Genomic DNA, 20,350 nt, shown 5'->3' on the forward strand with positions numbered 1-20,350 from the left:
CAAGAGATGTAGAAGGCAGAGGCAGAATGAGATCCCTGCTGCTTCTGTTGCTGCTTCTGCTGCTAATGATGCCCCATGGAGTCTATGGGAACCTGAAGGCCAAATGCCCCATGAATCTGATCAGGGATCAGAATAAAGCACGCAGTTACTACCGGCCTGGAAACTTCCTTATTAGTGGGATCATACCTTCAAAATATATTCTTGAGCAACTTCCATATGTTTTTTCCCAGGCCCCCTCCACCAAAATTGAGAGGTATGTAATTAAATGCAGGTGGTTGTCGTGTTTGTCCACCTCCACCCCAATAGCTCCTGTTTCTCAGGGCAAGTTACAGGGGTTTGGAGCCTGTAGCAAGACACTAGAATGGAAATGAACCTAACCAGATATCCTAATGATTCATTAAATTATTTCACGTGTAGGAGGGAGGTGAGGATGTCGTGAGATCCAGGTGGTTTCCAAGATGCTGTGATTTTATTTTATTTTTATTTGCACAATTTATAAACAGCTTAATGAAAATCATCTCTAAGGAATGCAGCAGTAAACCAACAGCAGCTCATGTTGAAACTTCTCTTAGGTATATTAAAGTTTTCCTCCTCCATCCCAATCCACTTCCCTTTTGTGCCGTATCTTCTTCAATTATAAGCCTGAGGCTAGAGACTGTCTTAAAAAAGAAATGCTAAATTGCTCTGGGTGATTTAGATAAAATAAAACAGGTCAGAGGACTTCCTGATTAGTGGAATAAGGTCTCCAAAATATTCAACTCTCTCTCTTTCTCTCTCACACACCTTCAACCCACCAGGATTTTTTCGTAAGTGATCATGACGCCAGTTGTCAGTCTGGGAGAAAGACTCTCCCACCTTGAACCCTGTATTACCTTTTGAAAAATAGCTGAACAATTTACACAGACCTTCCTTTGAAGCAACCCTTCGGAAGCTGCCATGACCACTGAAGGAAATGCAGCCTTTCCTGCAATTTCCCAGCATTTCACAAACTTTTCAGAGGAAATTGTTTTTACTAATACTTATTTGAAGATGACCTGGCCACATGACCCGGAAGCTGTACGCCGGCTCCCTCAGCCAATAAAGCGAGATGAGCGCCGCAACCCCGGAGTCGGCCACAACTGGACCTAATGGTCAGGGGTCCCTTTACCTTTTTATTTGAAGATGAAGTTCTTCTATACTCCTGAAATGGAGCATAAACCTCCCAATATTTATATACATGTAATAATTTGTGGATCAGATAATGTTTTTGTTCATTTGTTAATAAATTGTGAATAGCAGTTTAATTTTTTTAAATTGGTATTTTTTTGCAGTGTCTCACCTATGTTCTACTGGCACATATTGTCCTACTTGCTCACCATCCAGGAGATAAACCAAGATCTGAGGCTCTTACCTAACATCACCCTGGGCTACAATATTTTTGAGAACTACTTTGATGCAAGGTTGACTTCTGACGCCATGCTAGACCTTCTTGCAGGTGGGGGAAGCAATGTCCCAAACTATAACTGCAGGAAATGGAATAACCTGCTGGCTGTTCTTGAACAAGCCAATTCTGTCATCTCAAAGGAGATTTCAGCTATGTCAAGAATCTACAAAATCCCACAGGTAGGAACGGTGGCTCCATGGAGGGACAGAGGAGAATTTCAACCCCAGTGCAGTTGGGATGGGGCAATAAAACATGGGAAAATCCTGAGCTGTAACGGCTCCTTTTTCAAAATTTAGCTTTAACCAACCTGTCACCCTCCCCTCGGACATTTCAGACTACAATCAGCCACAGCCAGCACAAATCTTGTTAGATATTTATCATTTCAGGTTAATAAAAATCTGTTCCTGAGAGCAAAGCACACCACTTATCTCTTTCTTTTCTCAATAGGTCAGTAATGCCTTCATTGCTCAGGTTCTTGAAGATAAAATCCAGTTTCCTTTTGTCTACCGGATGGTCCCCAAAGAAGAAGCTCAGCGCCAGGGCATTCTCAAGTTGCTCCTGCATTTTGGATGGACCTGGATTGGCCTCCTTGCTCCAGACAATGACGGCGCAGAAAGATTTGTGAGTGCCTTGACACCTCTGCTGATCAGCAGTGGAATTTGCATTGCCTTGTCAAAAAGATTTCCAGAAAAGGATGTATTTAAAATGTTCAGCCCAAATGAGCCTTTTGCCATCTGGAGACAAGCCAGAGTATTTGTTTGCTACATAACAACTCAAAAGGGACTTGGTATAATCTTTTCAGTACAAGAAGCACTTGAGAAACAAATTGGGCCAAAAGTCTGGATCACAACGGCTTTTCAAGACATCAACTTTATCTTTTCTTTACATCCTTTTTTCTTCAAGTACATCCATGGTTCTTTGTCCTTTGTAATGAAGACTAAAATAAAGAGCACCAAACGTATCTACTATGAACCAAGATCCCATTTCCTTAACCAGTTTTGGGAGGAAGCTTTCCATTGTTCCTATTCAAAGCATGTGTTGTCTATGAAAGGCCGGACACGATGCAGAGAGGAGGAGAAACTGGAGCCTTTGCCCAGAGAAGAGCTGGAAAGAGTCCTGTCTCAAGACAGCTACAGCACTTACTTCAATGTCCAAGCTGTGGCGCATGCCTTAAATGCCGCATATTTATCTAGATCAAGGTGGATGACGATGGCAGGTGGAAAAAAGGAAGAGGAATTTCTGAGGCTGCAATCATGGCAGGTATTATCTTTCCTTGCAATCCATCGACCCAGCTATAGAATCCATTTTAGTAGCAAGACATGTTGTGGTGAATGTAAGTGTTCATTCCTTCCAGAACTAACTGTTTACTAGAACTTTGGCAGATGAACTATACACAGTGGTACCTTGGTACTTGAATGGCTTGGCTCCTGAACAAATTGGCTCCCAAACTCCGCAAACCCAGAAGTGAGTGTTCCGGTGTGCAAAGGTTTTTCGGAAGCCGAACGTCCAACACGGTTCCCACTTGAGTGCAGGAAGCTCCTGCAGCCAATCGGAAGCCGCGCCTTAGTTTTTGAACGGTTTCGGGAGTCGAATGGACTCCCAGAATGGATTAAGTTCGAGAACCAAGGTACCACTGTAAATGGAAACAGTTAAGCTTTTACAACTTGGCAGTAAAGCTGTCTGTCTGTACTTAATTGCCTCTGTGAATTATTGCCTTCATTGTCTGGGTCAGAGCTCCTGAATCGCTTTGATGTTGAGTGTTGCTCTGCTGATTTACTCGCACTGAGGAAGCGTGCTGGGCACCACAGAATGTACTCAAGAAGCTTGGCAAAGTGGCATGTCCCAAACACACGCTGGTGTTCACTATGGATAGCCACGTCAAGGGCTTAACTGGATTGGCCCCCAGAAGTGTAGAATAATCTTCACTAGAGCTAGTGTGGATTCCTTCCAACTCCACAATTCTATTATTCTAAGGGCATTCCTGAGCACTGATTTTTAGGACTACCTTGGTTATACACTTTGGATATCTATAGTCCTCATGGGTTTTAAAAACTATTTTATTGTCTTTGTATTGATCTTACTCTGCTCAGCTCCTAGCTGTTTGATATAAAAGGTGATCTATAAATGTTTTAATTGATAACATAGAATTCTTCAAGAGGGCTTATAGTCTACACAAGATGTTCACTGTCCACAATTGATAAGAGCTCAATGGGAATAAGACTGAGATCTGCAACATGGTTCCATGCTTCCTTAATGCTGCTGGTTTCTCCTGTCATTCCAGCTTCACCCTTTCTTGAAAGAAGTCCAATGCTTAAATACTTCTCTGGGCACACTGTGTTTGGATAAGAATGGGGAGCTGCCAACCAACATTCATATTGAGAACTGGGTGATGTTTCCTAATCAGTCTCGTGTTAGAGTGAAGATTGGGAGTCTAGAGAGAGAGGTGTCGACTGGCATAAAGTTTAGCATTAACCCAGAAACCATTGAGTGGCCCAAGCCATTTAAGAAGGTAGGGGATATAACAAAGGGGGGGGGGAGGCTAGGAAAGCGTGCTTAACACTTGGCTTGTCCTTGTGAGAATGACCGCTCCCCACATCAAATGGGGGGCGCCTTTTGCATGGCCATGCGCAGCCCCCTGGATCCCAGTACGGCTCCCAGTAGTACGGGCTGGCTTCACCCTCCCCAGGCTGGATACCTGGAGGTCTCCGCCTACCTCAGCCAATTGCCCAATCCTGCCTGGGGAGGCGTTGCCAGGGGGTCGGCCAGGGAGGGGGAGGGACCGCCCTGCCCACACAACAGAAGGTGAATCTTACCTGCAAAGCGAGAATGCTGCAAAACAGCAAGATCCTGAAACTAGAAACAATGTGTTTCCCAGAAACTTTCCCCCAGCTACTGCTACAGTTTTCTTATTGCTGTTATTATGTTTTTTGGGGGGGTGTGGGGGTGTGTGTGGGTGTATCCCTTCTTTGCTGTTTCCAAGTGCTTTCCATAAAATAGTGGGTGGAATCAGATGGACTAGGGATGCTGTTGCGTCCTTACCAGATTCTCTGAGTGAATTCCATTGTCAAAAATGCTACTAACACTCTCTCCTTAATGTACCTTCTTTTCTTAATGGTTAGACTGTGCCTCGCTCCAAGTGCACCAAAAGCTGCCACCCTGGGTATGCCAAGGTGGTTCAAAAAGGAAAGGTGGTTTGCTGCTATGCTTGCGCTCCCTGTGCAGAAGGGACGATCTCCACTCAGAGAGGTAGGTGACTCAAAGGGAGAGGAGATTCCTTGGGAGAATAAGGACAGTGAGTTCATTTAGTTATTTTACCATGTGCTCTCAGTTATCAAAGAACAACAACAATGCCTGTCAGGGGCTGGACTTAGGAGGAATGGTGGGGACCGCCCACCCCCCTTCCCCAGAACCTTCCAGAGAAGAGGAGAGAGTATAGATTTAGAACAGTGGCTTGCGGAAGGGCATAGTTCAGAAGCTGCAGAGAGGAGAGGCTTGGAAATATTGGAAGAGGGACAGCAGGAAGAAGCAGCACCAGGGGAGAGACAGCTGACAGACTCAGTGTCTTTGGAAAGCATTCATCACTCCCCCCCCCCCCGGACCAGACATGCATTAAGGGTAGTAGAACAGAAAGCCCCGAGGCAGAAAGCTCAGATTAGCCAACACAAGGGTGACATAGAATAGGAGAGATGGAAGGGGTGGGACTTTACTTGGAAAACACCGTTATTATTTTATTTTATTTTTTAAAAATATTATTTATACCCCACCCATCTGGCTGGGTTTCCCCAGCCACTCTGGGCGGCTTCCAACAAAACACTAAAATACAATAACCTATTAAACATTAAAAGCTTCCCTAAACAGGGCTGCCTTCAGATGTCTTCTATCCTAGATAGACTGCATTCCTTCGTCTCTCTCTCTGTGCATAGTGAATAAATTACTTGGTAAGAACTGTTTTTTGGTTTATCTGCTTCTTGGCTGCCACCATGGCAGGGATTGAATTCCCTGAAGCCTGTCAATGCCCAAAAGAAACAATTTTTTATTTAAAAAAATGTTTAGAAAACCCTGAAAAAATAGTGAAGAATAACAAATTTTAAACACAATGAAAGCACAATATGAAATAAAGAATGCATAATAGGAAAATGATTACAATATGAATAATTTTGAGGGGAATAATATGAGCATTTCATGGAAGAAATTTGAAAGTATTTGGATTAGCTACTGTATTAAAGGTATAACAAGAAATCATACGTAAAAAGTGAAACATGAGAAGGCAATTATCTTTTTAACACTCTTCCACCAGTCCAGCTTACATAAAAGTTATCCAAGATGAAGGAGAAATACAGTATACACCTCACAGGTTTGCTGTGAGGATGAAAAGGGGAGAACCATGCATGCCATCTCCAGCTCCTTGGCAGAAAGGCGGGAGTGAAATGGAGGAAATAAATAATCAAATAAAAAACAAACTGTCAAAGGTCAAGTTGAAGAGAGGCATCTTCAGCATCAGCCAAAACTGTACAACGCAAGACGAAGAGGCCAGAAATGCTTCGGTGGGGAGGTTGTTGCCCCTCAGCTTTAACCTACAAGATTGTTTGGCAATAAAAAGTGGGGGGAAACCCATGTGTGCCACCTCCAACTCCTTGCAGGAAAGGCAGGATGCAAGTGCAAACATCAAATAAGCAAATGAAAAATTGTTTGCCTCTCCTTCCTTACTCCACATTCTTATTTCCTGACCTCTCTCATATTGGTATCTTTCTCCAAAACACAATAGAACAAAGGTGGCTGATGGAATTACGTAGTGCTGAAGCCACTCTTTTTCTCCTCCTCAGATGCAGAACATTGCACCAAATGTCCAGGAGACCAATATCCAAACAAGGACCGAGAACACTGCATTCCCAAGATTATCACCTTCCTATCATATAAAGAACATTTGGGGATCCTCCTGACTTCCTTGGCCCTCTTTCTGTCCTTAACCACAGGCTTTGTTGCAGGGATCTTCATTAAATACAAGGAAACTCCCATAGTCAAAGCCAACAACAGGGACCTCTCCTATATCCTCCTTGTCTCCCTCCTGCTGTCCTTTTTGTCCTCCTTCCTCTTTATTGGCTGTCCCACGAAAGTCACCTGCCTCCTTCAACAAACGGCCTTCAGCACCATCTTCTCTGTTGCCGTCTCTTCTGTCTTGGCTAAAACCATTACGGTGGTGCTGGCCTTTCTGGCCACAAAGCCAGGAAACACTATGAGGAGATGGCTTGGGAAGAGTCTGGCCAACTCCATTGTCATTTCTTGTTCCAGTGTCCAAATGGTCATTTGCTTCGTCTGGCTGGGGATCTCTCCCCCATTTCCAGACTCTGACATGCATTCCCAGCTTGGAGAGATCATCCTGCAGTGCAATGAAGGGTCTGTCTTCATGTTTTATGGTTCCCTTGGCTACATGGGCTTCTTGTCCACCATCTGCTTCGTGGTGGCTTTCCTGGCCAGAAAGCTGCCTGGGGCCTTCAATGAAGCCAAGCTGATCACCTTCAGCATGCTGGTCTTCTGTAGTGTTTGGGTCTCCTTTGTGCCCACCTACCTGAGCACCAAAGGGAAATACATGGTAGCTGTGCAGATCTTCTCTATCTTGGCCTCTAGTTCTGGGCTTCTGGGCTGCATCTTCATGCCCAAGTGCTACATTATTGTGCTGAGGCCTGTTCTGAATACAAAGGAGCAGCTGACAACAAAAACTAAGAATGGTATCTGATTCTTAAATTAATCAATGCTGACAATGGCCAGCCCTGTAGAAATTAAACACACATAACTGTTTCTGGATTAAAGCTTCATAAACTCTGACTCTCTCTCTTCATTCTGCATAAATCTTGAATGATGGAAAGGAATGTTTGGATTTAATGTTTTATATTATTTCTTTATCACAGCCTGATTCCCACTAGAGACCTTCCAACCACTTTGGTCTTTATGCTGCTCATGTTCACCTGGCTCACCCTAGTTTTGCACAGTCTTGTTTTCTAAATAATACTGTGCATTGTTGGCATGTTTACGTCATCATTATAGCATCTTCCAGTTATGCCATGGTTCCCACTCCAAAGCTTGCAAGCCAAGGCTCTTACTTGTAAGAATGAAATAGATCTTTATCCTGGCAGATGGTGGTAGAGGCTTAGCAGCAGAACCAACGCTCAGGTGCCATGGTTTAGGAGCTCAAGAGCAGCGTGAGAAGTTCAGAACTGTATAGAAAAAATGAAGATGTCCCCATAAGTTTCTATGCTTTCACCTTCAAGCTTTTTAAGATGAGGCATTGAACACTCACTCAGTTGGAAATGGGAGATCACTCCTCTAACTCTGGTTTCTAGCCTTGAGGCCCCCAAAATCAAAAATAAAACTAGATGGGCAAATAAGAATAAACTGGACAGCTTTTGATAATAAGCCCTAAATTGCATGCTCCTAAAGCTATCACCAGTCTAAACTAGTGGAAAGCGTGGGTGGCGCTGTGCGTTAAACCACAGAGCCTAGGACTTGCCGATCAGAAGGTCGGCGGTTCAAATCCCTTTGACGGGGTGAGCTCCTGTTGCTCAGTCCCTGCTCCTACCAACCTAGCAGTTCAAAAGCACGTCAAAGGGCAAGTAGATAAATAGGTACCGCTCCGGCGGGAAGGTAAACGGCGTTTCCGTGCACTGCTCTGGTTTGCCAGAAGCGGCTTAGTCATGCTGGCCACATGACCTGGAAGCTGTACGCCAGCTCCCTCAGCCAATAAAGCTTGATGAGCACCACAACCCCAGAGTCGGTCACGACTGGACCTAATGGTCAGGTGTCCCTTTAACGCTTTCACCAGTCTAAACTAGTGGAAAGCTTAGTAAATTCCCTGCACCACAGCAATTTTACCTAATGATTTACAGTGGTACCTCAGGTTAAGTACTTAATTCATTCCGGAGGTCCGTTCTTAACCTGAAACTATTCTTAACTTGAAGCACCACTTTAGCTAATGGGGCCTCCCGCTGCCGCCGCGCCGCCAGAGCACGATTTCTGTTCTCATCCTGAAGCAAAGTTCTTAACCCAAGGTACTATTTCTGGGTTAGCGGAGTTTGTAACCTGAAGCGTATGTAACCTGAAGCGTATGTAACCCGAGGTACCACTGTATTGGTGTAGGAGAGATTTGCACCTCTAGCAGGACACGAACACAACAGCACCCCATGCTTCCTTAGCTGCAGAGCATAGCCATCATAACTCATAGTCATTGATAGTTTTAATACACACAAACCAAATTCCTTGAGAAATTGTGACCAGCTCCATCGGGAACTTCCAGCCTTGCTTGTGAACTTCCCAGAGCCACCTGATTCACCACTGTGTGATACAGTGGGGTGGACTGGATGGGACTTTGGTTTAACCCAGTTGAGCAAAGTTCAAGCCAAACTCTCCTACTCATGTAGGCGATGCATATCACAAACATGTTTTTCTCCAGCTCTGTCCCTGCCCCTTGAGCCATTCATTCCAGACTCCAATAAGCCTCAGAGACAAAACCTCTTCCACTTGTAATTATCAAAATCATAGTGATTTATTATTGTAAGAGCTCAAGAGGTGTTTCTGGAGACGGCCTAAACATCAGAATCAAAAACAGCATGATGTTATTCATTGCACTGTGCCTGGAAAGCAAAGTTGGTGCAGAGAATATTTTTATTGTGTCTGACACAGACTGAGTCAAGATTTAGAGTAGGTGAAAAGCTGGCCAGAGGAGGGAGAGATATGCCTGTGTAAAGTTAGCAGCTCTGAAGCTACAGCTGAACACCTCCCAGATCAGTAAAGCCACTGCCGCTTCGGCCTTGGAAGAGATTTCCTCTTCTTCTGATCTCCTGGCACTGGAGGTGGGAAGAGCCAACTGGGGCATGTAGAAGGCAGAGTCAGAATGATCTTACTGCTCCTTTCACTACTCCTGCTGCTAATCATTCCCCATGAAGTCTGGGGGAGCCTGGAGGCAAAATGCCCCTTGAACCTGATCAAGGATCAAAATGATGCAAACAACTACCACCGGTCTGGAGACTTCCTCATTAGTGGGATTATATCTCCAAACGTTTTTAAAGAGCAGCATCCTTATGTCTTTTCCCAGACCCCAGTGTTCAGGATTAACGAGTAAGTAATTATTAAGGGACGCGGGTGGTGCTGTGGGTAAAACCTCAGTGCTTAGGACTTGCCGATCGTCAAGTTGCTCGGTCCCAGCACCTGCCAACCTAGCAGTTCGAAAGCACCCCCAGGTGCAAGTAGATAAATAGGGACCGCTTACTAGCGGGAAGGTAAACGGCGTTTCCGTGTGCTGCGCTGGCTCGCCAGATGCAGCTTGTCACACTGGCCATGTGACCTGGAAGTGTCTTCGGACAGCGCTGGCCCCCGGCCTCTTAAGCGAGATGGGCGAGCAACCCCAGAGTCGGACACGACTGGCCCATACTGGCAGGGGTACCTTTACCTTTACCTAATTATCTGCAGGTGTCTGTCATGTTCCTCCACCCCCATTCCAGTGGTTCCTATTTACCCACACATTTCTGAACTACAGTGTCCATCATTCATGATCCTTGCTGGTTGGGGCTGATGGGATTGAGAGTCCAGCAAAAGGTTCTCAAGCACACTTGTCCTATTTGCAGCTTCCCTGGGTTCTTCCCTGTAAAATTATCTATTCTTATTCTTATCTGGCTGGGTAACCCCAGACACCCTGGGCAGCTTCCAGCAAATTAAAACACATTAGGACACCAAACATTAAAAATCTATACAGGTCTCATTGGTGGAGTCAGATGTCCAAAATATGAACAACCTCTCCCTCTATCTTCCTCCCCCACTCTCTCTCTCTCTCTCTCTCTCTCTCTCTCACACACACACACACACACACACTCCGTCAACCTGCTAGGCTTCATTCATAAGTAAAGATTTATTGTTGCACTTGGAACTTCCCGATCTGCACTCAAGCTGATCCCAATTACCATGGAGATACTCTGTTTTCTTGTCCCCAGTCCAGTGGTCATCCTTGGCAATACACTTCCCCTACTTAGAACCATAGAAGTTTAGAGTTGGAAGGGTCCATGGCGGTCATCTAGTCCAACCCCCTGCAATACAGGAATATTTTGCCCAATGACCCTGGGATTAAGCGTCTCATGCTCTACCAAGTGAGCTATCATGCTTAACCCAAACTTTGGAGAGAATTTTTTTTTTACTCAGTTTTGTTCTTTGAAGATGGTGTGCTTCTACACTCCTGCATTGCAGGAGGATGCATGGCCCCATTTATTTTATTTTATTTCATTTGTATAATAGGCGTGCACCCCATTATTTGTGGATGTTCAATTTTGTTGCATGGTTTGACACTTTTTTATTCTATTTATTTCTTGCAGGTTTAGTGTGAGGTACAGTTGGCACATCATGTCCTTCTTGTTGACCATCCAGGAGATTAACCAGGATCCCTGGCTCATACCCAACATCACCCTGGGCTACAACCTCTATGAGAACTATCATGATGCGAGAATGACTTCCGATGCCATGCTAGACCTGCTTGCAGGAGGGGAAGGCAACGTTCCAAACTACCAATGTGGGAAACAGAGTCACATGCTGGTTGTTCTTGAACATGAAAATTCTGCTATCTCAAAAGAGATTTCAGCCATGTCAGGCATCTACAAAATCCCACAGGTATGGAGGGTGGCAGCATAGAGGGACAGAGGAGAATGCCAGCTACATCAAATGCCTTTTTGTCTCCAGGGCAGTTAAGAAGGGACATTAAAAAATGAGAAAATCCTGAGCTATGGATCTGAGGCTCTTTTTCCAAAACTCAGGAACTCCCATCAGCCTCAACTAGCAGATATTTTGTTACATATTAATCAGTTCAGGTAAATAAATAACCTGTTTCTCATCCTGAAAGCAAAACAAAACACCAATCTCTTCCTTTCCTTGCTAGATCAGTTATGGCTTTATGGCCCAGGTTCTTGAAGATAAAACCCAGTTCCCTTTTGTCTACCGGATGATCCCCAAAGAAGAAACTCTGTACCAGGGGATTATCAAGCTGCTCCTGCATTTTGGATGGATGTGGATTGGCCTCCTTGCTCCAAGCAATGATGATGGAGAAAGATTTGTGAGTGCCTTGACACCTCTGATGATCAGCAGTGGGATTTGCATTGCCATATCAAAAAGAATACCAGAAAAAAACGCATACAAAATATTAGGATCAGATGAATATGTCAGCTGGAATCAAGTGTGTGTGTTTGTTTCCTTTGTAACCACGCAAGTGGGATGGGCTATCATCTTTTCGCTACAGAGTGAGAAACAGATTGGTCCCAAAGTCTGGATCACAACAGCTTTTCAGGACATCGACTTGAGTTTGTTTTATCCTCCTTATATATTCCAGCACTTCCATGGTTCCTTTTCCTTTGTGATGAAGACAAAATTAAGGAGCACCAGAAATATCTCCTCCACACCAGACTCCCATTTTCTTCAGCAATTTTGGCGCAAAGCATTTCATTGTTCATATGCAAAACATGTGCTGTCTGTGAGAGGCTGGACAAGGTGTGCACAGGAGAAACGGCAGGATCTGCCCCAGGAGGAGCTGGAGACAACCTTGTCGCAAGACAACTACATCACTTACTTCAGCATCCAAGCCATGGCTCAAGCCTTGAATGCTGCCTATTCAGCAAGGTCAAAGCAGCCGTTTAGGGTGGGTGGAGGAGACAACTTGGAATTTCAAAGGCTGCATCCATGGCAGGTATTTCCTTTCTTGGTGTTTGTTTGTTTTTTAAAATGCTACCCATTGAAGCAATTATAGAATATGGCATTTTTGATAAGACATTTTTGACACCTATGGCCTCTGAGGATTTCTAGAAGTCTTTTCTTTTCTACTGCTCTTATTCTGTAAAGCACCTTGTTATTTTATATGAAAGGTGGGCTAGCTTTTTAATAATAAAATAGAATGCCTGAAATGTGCAACAGCCCCAGTTCATAAGAGCTTGAAGTAAACAAGACCAAGATATCCAACATGGTTTCCTGCTTTCTTAATGCTGGTGTTTCCCGTGTCATTCCAGCTTCACCATTTTTTAAAAGAAATCCAATGCTCAAATACTTCCATAGGAGGACTGTGTTTGGATGAGAATGGAGAGCTGCCCATTGACTTTTCGATTGAGAACTGGGTGATGTTCCCTAATAAGTCTCGTGTTAGAGTGAAGATTGGGAGCTTGGAGAAAAAGGCACCCACTGGCGTAAAGTTCTCTATTAACTCAGAGGCCATTGAGTGGCCCAAGCAGTTTAACAAGGTATGGGAAAAAGAAACAGTGCCAACAAAAAAGGAATGGCAAGACAAACTGGTAGAGTATATTGAACTGGCTAGATTAACAGAGGCAACTGGAGATCACACTAGACAAGAGTTTCAAAAAGCATGGGTGAAATGCAGAGAATACTTCACAAAACAGTGCCCTAAAATACATACAGTGGTACCTCGGGTTACATACGCTTCAGGTTACATACGCTTTAGGTTACAGACTCCGCTAACCTAGAAATAGTAACTCGGGTTAAGAACTTTGCTTCAGGATGAGAACAGAAATCGTGCTCCGGCGGCGCAGCAGCAGCAGGAGGCCCCGTTAGCTAAAGTGGTGCTTCAGGTTAAGAACAGTTTCAGGTTAAGAACGGACCTCCGGAACGAATTAAGTATTTAACCCAAGGTACCACTGTACCTGGACTTATTTCAGTTAATGTCTGCAGGAGACTTAAGTGGACACTTAAGTTATAATTAGAAAAATCTTAATGATTATTCATAAAGGAAACAGTTTATAAGAAGTAAATAAGGAGGCCAGATACAGGATAAAGGAAGTCTTTTAGTTGGTTGTTTGTATTGTTGTATGTTTGTATTGTTGTGTGTTACGTTCACGTTTAATGAGGGTGGATTTGTGTACTGGGAGGGGGTTGTGTTATGTTGTAAATAAAATTCCAATGAAATTAAAAATTTTAAAAAGGCAATGTAAGAGGGGAGAAACAAGGAGAGACTGCTCACTCCTCCTTGAGCAACTGCTGCAAAACTTCCTTGCAAGGTGGAACAAATCTGCACATAGCAGCTTCCACCATTGCTCCCTCTTGCCACAGGCAGCCCAGAACGGAGGGGAATATGGGGTGCTCCTGGGAAAACTAGAGCCTTGGGATCCTGGGGCAAGAACATGCATTTCCCAGTGAGATCCTGTTCAGTTCTCTCCAAGGGATCAGACCCCTCTGCCTTTCTCAAGCACACAAAAACCTTACACCCAGTGTAACGCACTCAGTGGCTAGGTATGTGGGAATCTCAAATCCCACATACCTAGTCACTGAGTTTGGCAAAAACCACATTTCATACTTCAAGAGCTAATTGATACAAAGTTTTTTTTAAAAGAAGGAGAAGGAGGAAAGGGAGAAGGATAAAGCAAAATATGGCACACAAACTCTGCAACTCAGACCCATCAAATCCTAAGTGATTTTGCTACAACAATATGTTCAGGTATCCTCAAGAGTAAAGCAGCAAGGAAGGTCAAAAAGTGCATTTTCAACTCCCAGTGTGGGACACAATGGATCCTCACAGAAGGGTCAGAGGCTACATACCATGGCAATTTTTAAGGACTCTCTCTCCCCGCCTTCATTTGTTGTGTGAACTCTTTTCAATCAGAGCATGTCATGTATGGCAGGTAAAGGGGACTGGTACATTTCAAGGAGAGGGGAGGTGATAGACACTTCTGGAACAGGCAATCACCGTATTTTTCCGTGCATAAGACGCCCCCATGTATAAGACACCCCCTATTTGCGGGGACTCCAAATTGAGAAATTGAGACGACCCACAATTTTGAACATAATTTTAAAATAACAATCCCCTAGTCTTATACATGGAAAAGTACGGTATATTGCTAGTTGAAAATGTCAAATGGGATCTCTCAAATTTCTCTGCCAGACAGTATCTTCTCTACACTTGTGGAGTAAGAACTGTTTGACTGGGGAACGGGCTCCCTCAGAAGATGGTGGACTCCCCTTCCTTGGAGGTTCTGAAGCTGAGGTTGGATGGCTATCTGTCATGGATGCTTCAACTGAGATTCCTGCATTGCAGGGGGTTGGACTAGATGACCTTTGGGATCCCTTCCAACTCTAGAGTTCTATGATTCTATGGCTCAAGAGATGCCAAGGCAACATGCTGGCCTCACTCAGGCTTCAGGGAGGGGAAGAGAACAATGTAATCCTCTGGTCCACAGAGCTATGAAATCTTAGTCCAGTGGGACTAAAGGGAAAAGTATGTAATAATAATAATAATAATAATAATAATAATAATAATAATAATAATAATAATTTATATCCCGCCTCCCCAGCTGAAGCCTGGCTCAGAGCAGCTAACGACAGTAAAACAATACAGCATTCTAAAATCAATTCATTATAAAATCAGTTCAAATCAAATTGATGGCAACCATTGGGCTAGAGTTCTGTGAAGAATTACCAAAGGAGGGTGTCAGGCTGTGCCTTGGCCAAAGGCCTGGTGGAACAGCTCTGTCTTCCAGGCCCTGAGGAAAGATGTCAAGTCCCGCAGGGCCCTAGTCTCTTGTGACAGAGTGTTCCACCGGATTGGAGCCACAGCCGAAAAAGCCCTGGCTCTGGTTGAGGCCAGCCTAACCTCTCTGTGGCCCGGGACCTCCAAGATGTAAGGTCCTCCGTGGGACATACCAGGAGAGGCAGTCCCATAGGTATGAGGGTCCTAGGCCGTATAGGGCTTTGAAGGTTAAAACCAGCACCTTAAACCTGATCCTGTACTCCACCGGGAGCCAGTGCAGCTGGTATAGCACTGGGTGAATGTGATCCCGCAGCGAGGACCCCATAAGGAGTCTCGCTGTGGCATTCTGCACCCACTGGAGTTTCTGGGTCAGTCTCAAGGGCAGCCCCACGTAAAGCAAGTTACAATAATCCAGTCTGGAGGTGACAAATGTGCATACAAGATGTGCCCTTTTTGACCTCTATGCATGAATTTCATAGCCCGAAATACTCCTAGTGGTTTCCTCCTGATGCACCTTCTCTTTATGGTTAGACTGTGCCTCGCTCGAGGTGTACGGAAAGATGTCGACCAGGATATGCCAAAAGGGTTCAGGAAGGAAGGCCAGTTTGCTGCTGTTTGTGTGTTCTGTGTGCGGAAGGGACAATCTCCACTCAGGAAGGTGAGTGACTCCAAGGGTTCCTTGGGAGAATAAAAACAGATCAGAGATTCACTCAGGGACACTTTATGTGACGATTTCAAAGACATTTTTGAATGTGGATCCTTTCTCGTCTTTGCTATTTTTGCTCACCTTCACTACTTCCAGGAAGTGAGTTGAATTATTATTATTATTATTATTATTATTATTATTATTATTATTATATTTGTATTATGCCCATCCGACTGGGTTTCTCCAGCCACTCTGGGCAGCTCCTAACAGAATATTACAAACACGATGAAAGACCAAACTTCCCTGAACAGGGCTGCCTTCAGATGTCTTCAAAAAGCCAGATAGTTGTTTACATCCTTGACATCTGTTGGGAGGGAGTTCCATAGGGTGGGGGCCACTACCGAGAAGGCCCTCTGCCTGGTTCCCTGTAACCTCATTTCTCAGTAAAGATATTACTAGAAGGAAGCAATCTCTGGGGTACAAGGTGGGGAGTAGGGAGAGCCTCAGCATGCATTGCACACAGTCAGTTATTCAGGTATTTTGTACCATGCTTCCAATGAACCAAATCTGAGAACCAACAAAAAAAAGATAGTTTTAAAAATCATTTTGAATAACTGAGAAATTGCCAAAAAAAAAGTAAATACTTAATGCAATGAAACACATTATAAAGTGAACCATACGTTATGTTAATATGATTACAATACAACGGATGATAAAAAGGTTATCTTAATTAGTAGGGGAAAAACACACAATGAAGATGCCAGATGTATATATCTGGGGTGGCCAGAAGTCTCTCAGCTTTTTCCAACATTGTATGGTTATTTCAGTGATTAAAAAGTACCGTAAGCAAAACTTTGTAACCACCTCTGTCATCTTGGAGTAAGGGCAGAATGCAAGTGTAAGGTTTAAAGAAGCAAATGAGCCAATTCTGCCTATCTTTTGCTATTGCACATTCTTATTTCTTCACCTACACAACATCAGCATCCGTCTTCAAAATGTACAAGAATGCAGAGGGTTCTGGATGTAAATAGTGTTGAAACCATTCTTTTTCTCCTCCTCAGATGCAGAACGTTGTACAAAATGCTCAGAAGATCAGCATCCGAATAAGGAACGAGATCACTGTGTCCCCAAAATTATTACTTTCTTGTCTTATGAAGAACATTTGGGGATGATCATACTCTCCATTTGCCTATTCTTGTCCTTAGCAACAGGAATCGTGTTAGGAATCTTCATTAAATATAAAGAAACCCCCATAGTCAAAGCCAACAACAGGAACCTCTCCTATATGCTCCTTGTCTCCCTCCAGCTTTCATTTTTATCATCCTTCCTCTTCATCGGCCAGCCAAGGAAGTTCACCTGCCTTCTTCGACAAGCAACCTTCTTCATCATCTTCTCTGTTGCCATCTCCTCTGTGTTGGCAAAAACCATCATGGTGGTGCTGGCTTTCCTGGCCACAAAACCAGGGAACAGGGTGAGGAGATGGCTGGGGAAGAGTCTGGCCAACTCCATTGTCATTTCCTGCTCCAGTGTCCAAATTGTCATTTGCACCATCTGGCTGGCCATATCTCCCCCATTCCCAGACTCCGACAAGCATTCCCAGGCTGGAGAGATCACCCTGCAATGCAACGAAGGGTCTGTGGCCATGTTTTATGCTGCCCTCGGTTACATGGGCTTCCTAGCTGCCATCTGCTTCACGGTGGCTTTCCTGGCCAGGAAGCTGCCTGGGGCCTTCAATGAAGCCAAGCTGATCACCTTCAGCATGCTAGTCTTCTGTAGTGTTTGGGTGTCCTTTGTGCCCACCTACTTGAGCACCAAGGGGAAAGACATGGTGGCTGTGCAGATCTTCTCTATCTTGGCCTCCAGTGCTGGGCTCCTGGGCTGCATCTTCATTCCCAAGTGCTACATTGTTGTGTTGAGACCTGACCTGAATACAAAGGAGCATCTGACAACAAAAACATAAGGTGGCATCTGTCAGGATTCTGGCAATCCTGTGTTATGTTTATCAAGAACCTGGAGTGTTGTGTTTCATACTTGGGCAAAGGGGGGAGGGATTTGAGCCTTTTGAGAAAACTTTGGTTCATTTGTAGGTGAGATTTCTGAGTAAACTCTAGGTCCCTAATAATGTAGTTCTTTCTCTTAGTGATTGCTTGCTGCTTGAGACTTATGGCTTCTTTCCTTGAGACAGAGGCCCAATGAGAAGCTGGGCTTTCTAGTAAATTTCCAGTGACATTGCCTAAGGGTACACAAGGCTGGTACTCAGTAAAAATGTGCAAGAACCACCTGTTTGGTAGATTCTGCTCTCTGCTCTCTGCTCTGCCTTAGACCAGTCCCTAAACCAGTGTCATCAAACCATTTGTCTCTGGGTCCATAGAGTAAACAAACAACGGCTTACAAAAAGGAGAAGAGGGAAGATAACAAAATATTTATTACATCTTGGTGGACCACAAGCTTAACATGAGTCAACAGTGTGATGCAGCAGCAAAAAAAAGGCGAAAGCTATTCTAGGTTGCATCAACAGAAGTCTAGTGTCCAGATCAAGGGAAGTAATAGTAGCACTCTATTCTGCCTTGGTCAGACCACATCTGAAATACCCTGTCCAGTTCTGGGCACCACAATTTAAGAAGGCCGTCGACAAGCCAGAATGTGTGCAGAGGAGGGCAATCAAGATGATCAAGGGTCTGGAAACCAAGCCTTAGGAGGAGCGTTTGAATGTTTAACCTGGGCATGTTTAACCTGGAAAAGAGGAGACTGAGGGGAGATATGATAGCCATCTTCAAATATCTTAAGGGCTGTTGCATGGAAGATGGTGCAAGCTTGATTTCTCCTGCTCTGGGTGGTAGGACTCAAACCAATGGCTTCAAGTTGCAGGAAAGGAGATTCCAACTAAACATTAAAAAAAAAACCCTCTCTGGCAGTAAGAGCTGTTCAGCAATGGAACAGACTTCCATGAGAGGTGGTGGACTCTCCTTCTTTGGAGGTTTTTAAAGAGAGGTTGGAGGGTCATCTGTCATGGATGCTTTAGCTGGGATTCCTGCATTGCAGGGGGTTGGACTAGATGACCCCCAGGGTCCCTTCCAACTCTATGATTCTATGATTTCAGTATGCATGCTGCTTTTTCACATAAATGTAACCAACACACCTCACAACATGACAGCAATATAAATATATAACAATACATCATCACAAGCATATTAATTCATGCCAACACTTACTATCGAAATATAAGCAACTTGCAACTCTCACACATTTAATTTGTGTGCATTCAGCTATACATGCTTGGCAATAAACAAACAAACAAACAAACAAGGAGGTAGAAAGGGGGCAGGTGTCCGGGGGGGGGGGGGAAACAATCCAGTTGTTGGATTTTGTTGAATGCAGTGTGTTTTGACCATATGTGATTTTGGCTTTATGCACTATTCCTGGAACATAACCCAAGCATGAGTCGAGAATCACCTGTAATTCCTTTTGATAATGTGGCAATGGTGGCACTTTCAATTCATCATGAAATAAACTATCAAGCATTAAATTGATTGCTATGACACTCTGAATCCCTCCAATGCAATCTGATATTAGCAATGATATAACCAGATCATCTCCCTTCCAGGGCTTCCTGTGTCCTCCTCCTCTGCCCTTCCCCAGGTGCAACTTGTGGTTTCAGACTTAGGGCGCAATTGCATTGCAGGCAGGCAGGACTGGCAAACAGCTACTAACATGTTTGAAAGAGGTGTGTCTGGCTCTGCTTTGCTTGCCTTCCATAAGAGCCAACTCCAGGGGGCTGTGGGTGCTTGGGCAGCCACAATAATATAATTGTGGGGGCAGGGCACCCACAAAGTCAATGAGAAAAGCCGGCAGGCAGCAGCAGAGAGAAGCAGTTCAGCTCTGCACTCTGCAGCCAGCGAGCAAAGCATCCTTTTCCAGGGGTCTCAGAGTCTCTCCGCTTCTGAGTCTGAGCCTCTCCCTGTGGAAAAGGGTGCCTCACTGGCACAGTATTAAGCCCTTCACGGCCTAGGACCCTCGTACCTGTCGGAAATCAAGCCTTTATGGGGAGAAATTGGCAACTCTCCCAGGCACCCGGCTTGGTCTCCTTTTGACCTCCCTGGCTGCATTCCCCAGCAAGATCCAGGCTAGGTCTCGATAGGCGATTCTTCCCAAACGTGGGAAGAACACACCCCCTCCCTCCTGCTCCCCCGGCAGGGAAAAGGAGATAGACAGAAACGTATTTACATGCTTTTATTTCTGTCTTTGCAGCATTACAGAAAACATGACTGCACTCTTCAGACTCCAGCAGTCAAGTGACAAAGACTTCCTGTAGTTCCTGTACAAGAGCAAGAGGAAGAGCTCATATTACACTCTGAGCTAATTCCGGTGCATTGCCCTGTGAATTGACTGTCCCTCTGTTTCCCACGGAACAGTCCCAACATTCCATCATGTGATATTTTCAAGCTAGCAGTTTGCAGCTGCATTGCATCCATATCGTAACAGTACCTACAGGACCGCCTCTCCCGGCATGCCCCACAGAGGACCTTAAGGTCCATAAATAGCAACACCTTAGAGGTCCCGGGCCCTAAGGAAGTTAGATTAGCCTCAAACAGAGTGAGGGCCTTTTCAACACTGGCTCCGGCCTCGTGGAATGCTCTGCCTCATGAGACCAGGGCCCTGTGGGATCTGCTTTCTTTCCACAGGGCCTGTAAGACAGAGTTGTTCCGCCTGGCCCTTGGCTTAGAATCAGTTTGATTCCCTCCCCCTCTTTCTTTCTTTTTCCCTTTCTCCTCCTGTGAAGAGGCTGCAT

The 20,350-nt window shown here is 44.7% G+C and overlaps 1 protein-coding gene across 1 annotated transcript; it reads left to right on the plus strand.

Moving 5' to 3' along the window:
- Positions 1–68: 68 nt before the first annotated feature.
- On the plus strand, positions 69–19,857 carry LOC310758175 (vomeronasal type-2 receptor 26-like; the record flags this gene model as incomplete). The annotated part of the gene is made up of 14 exons (XM_083604104.1): positions 69–253; positions 1,311–1,602; positions 1,871–2,683; positions 3,705–3,932; positions 4,543–4,669; positions 6,247–7,149; positions 9,361–9,532; positions 10,777–11,068; positions 11,334–12,134; positions 12,451–12,678; positions 13,502–13,584; positions 15,447–15,573; positions 16,868–17,032; positions 19,810–19,857. 14 exons carry the CDS (start codon positions 69–71, stop codon positions 19,855–19,857), a joined length of 4,464 nt encoding a protein of 1,487 aa, XP_083460230.1.
- Positions 19,858–20,350: the final 493 nt, after the last annotated feature.

This window comes from Podarcis filfolensis, assembly GCF_964270895.1.
Source record: "Podarcis filfolensis genome assembly, chromosome: 2".
NCBI classification, from domain to species: domain Eukaryota; kingdom Metazoa; phylum Chordata; class Lepidosauria; order Squamata; family Lacertidae; genus Podarcis; species Podarcis filfolensis.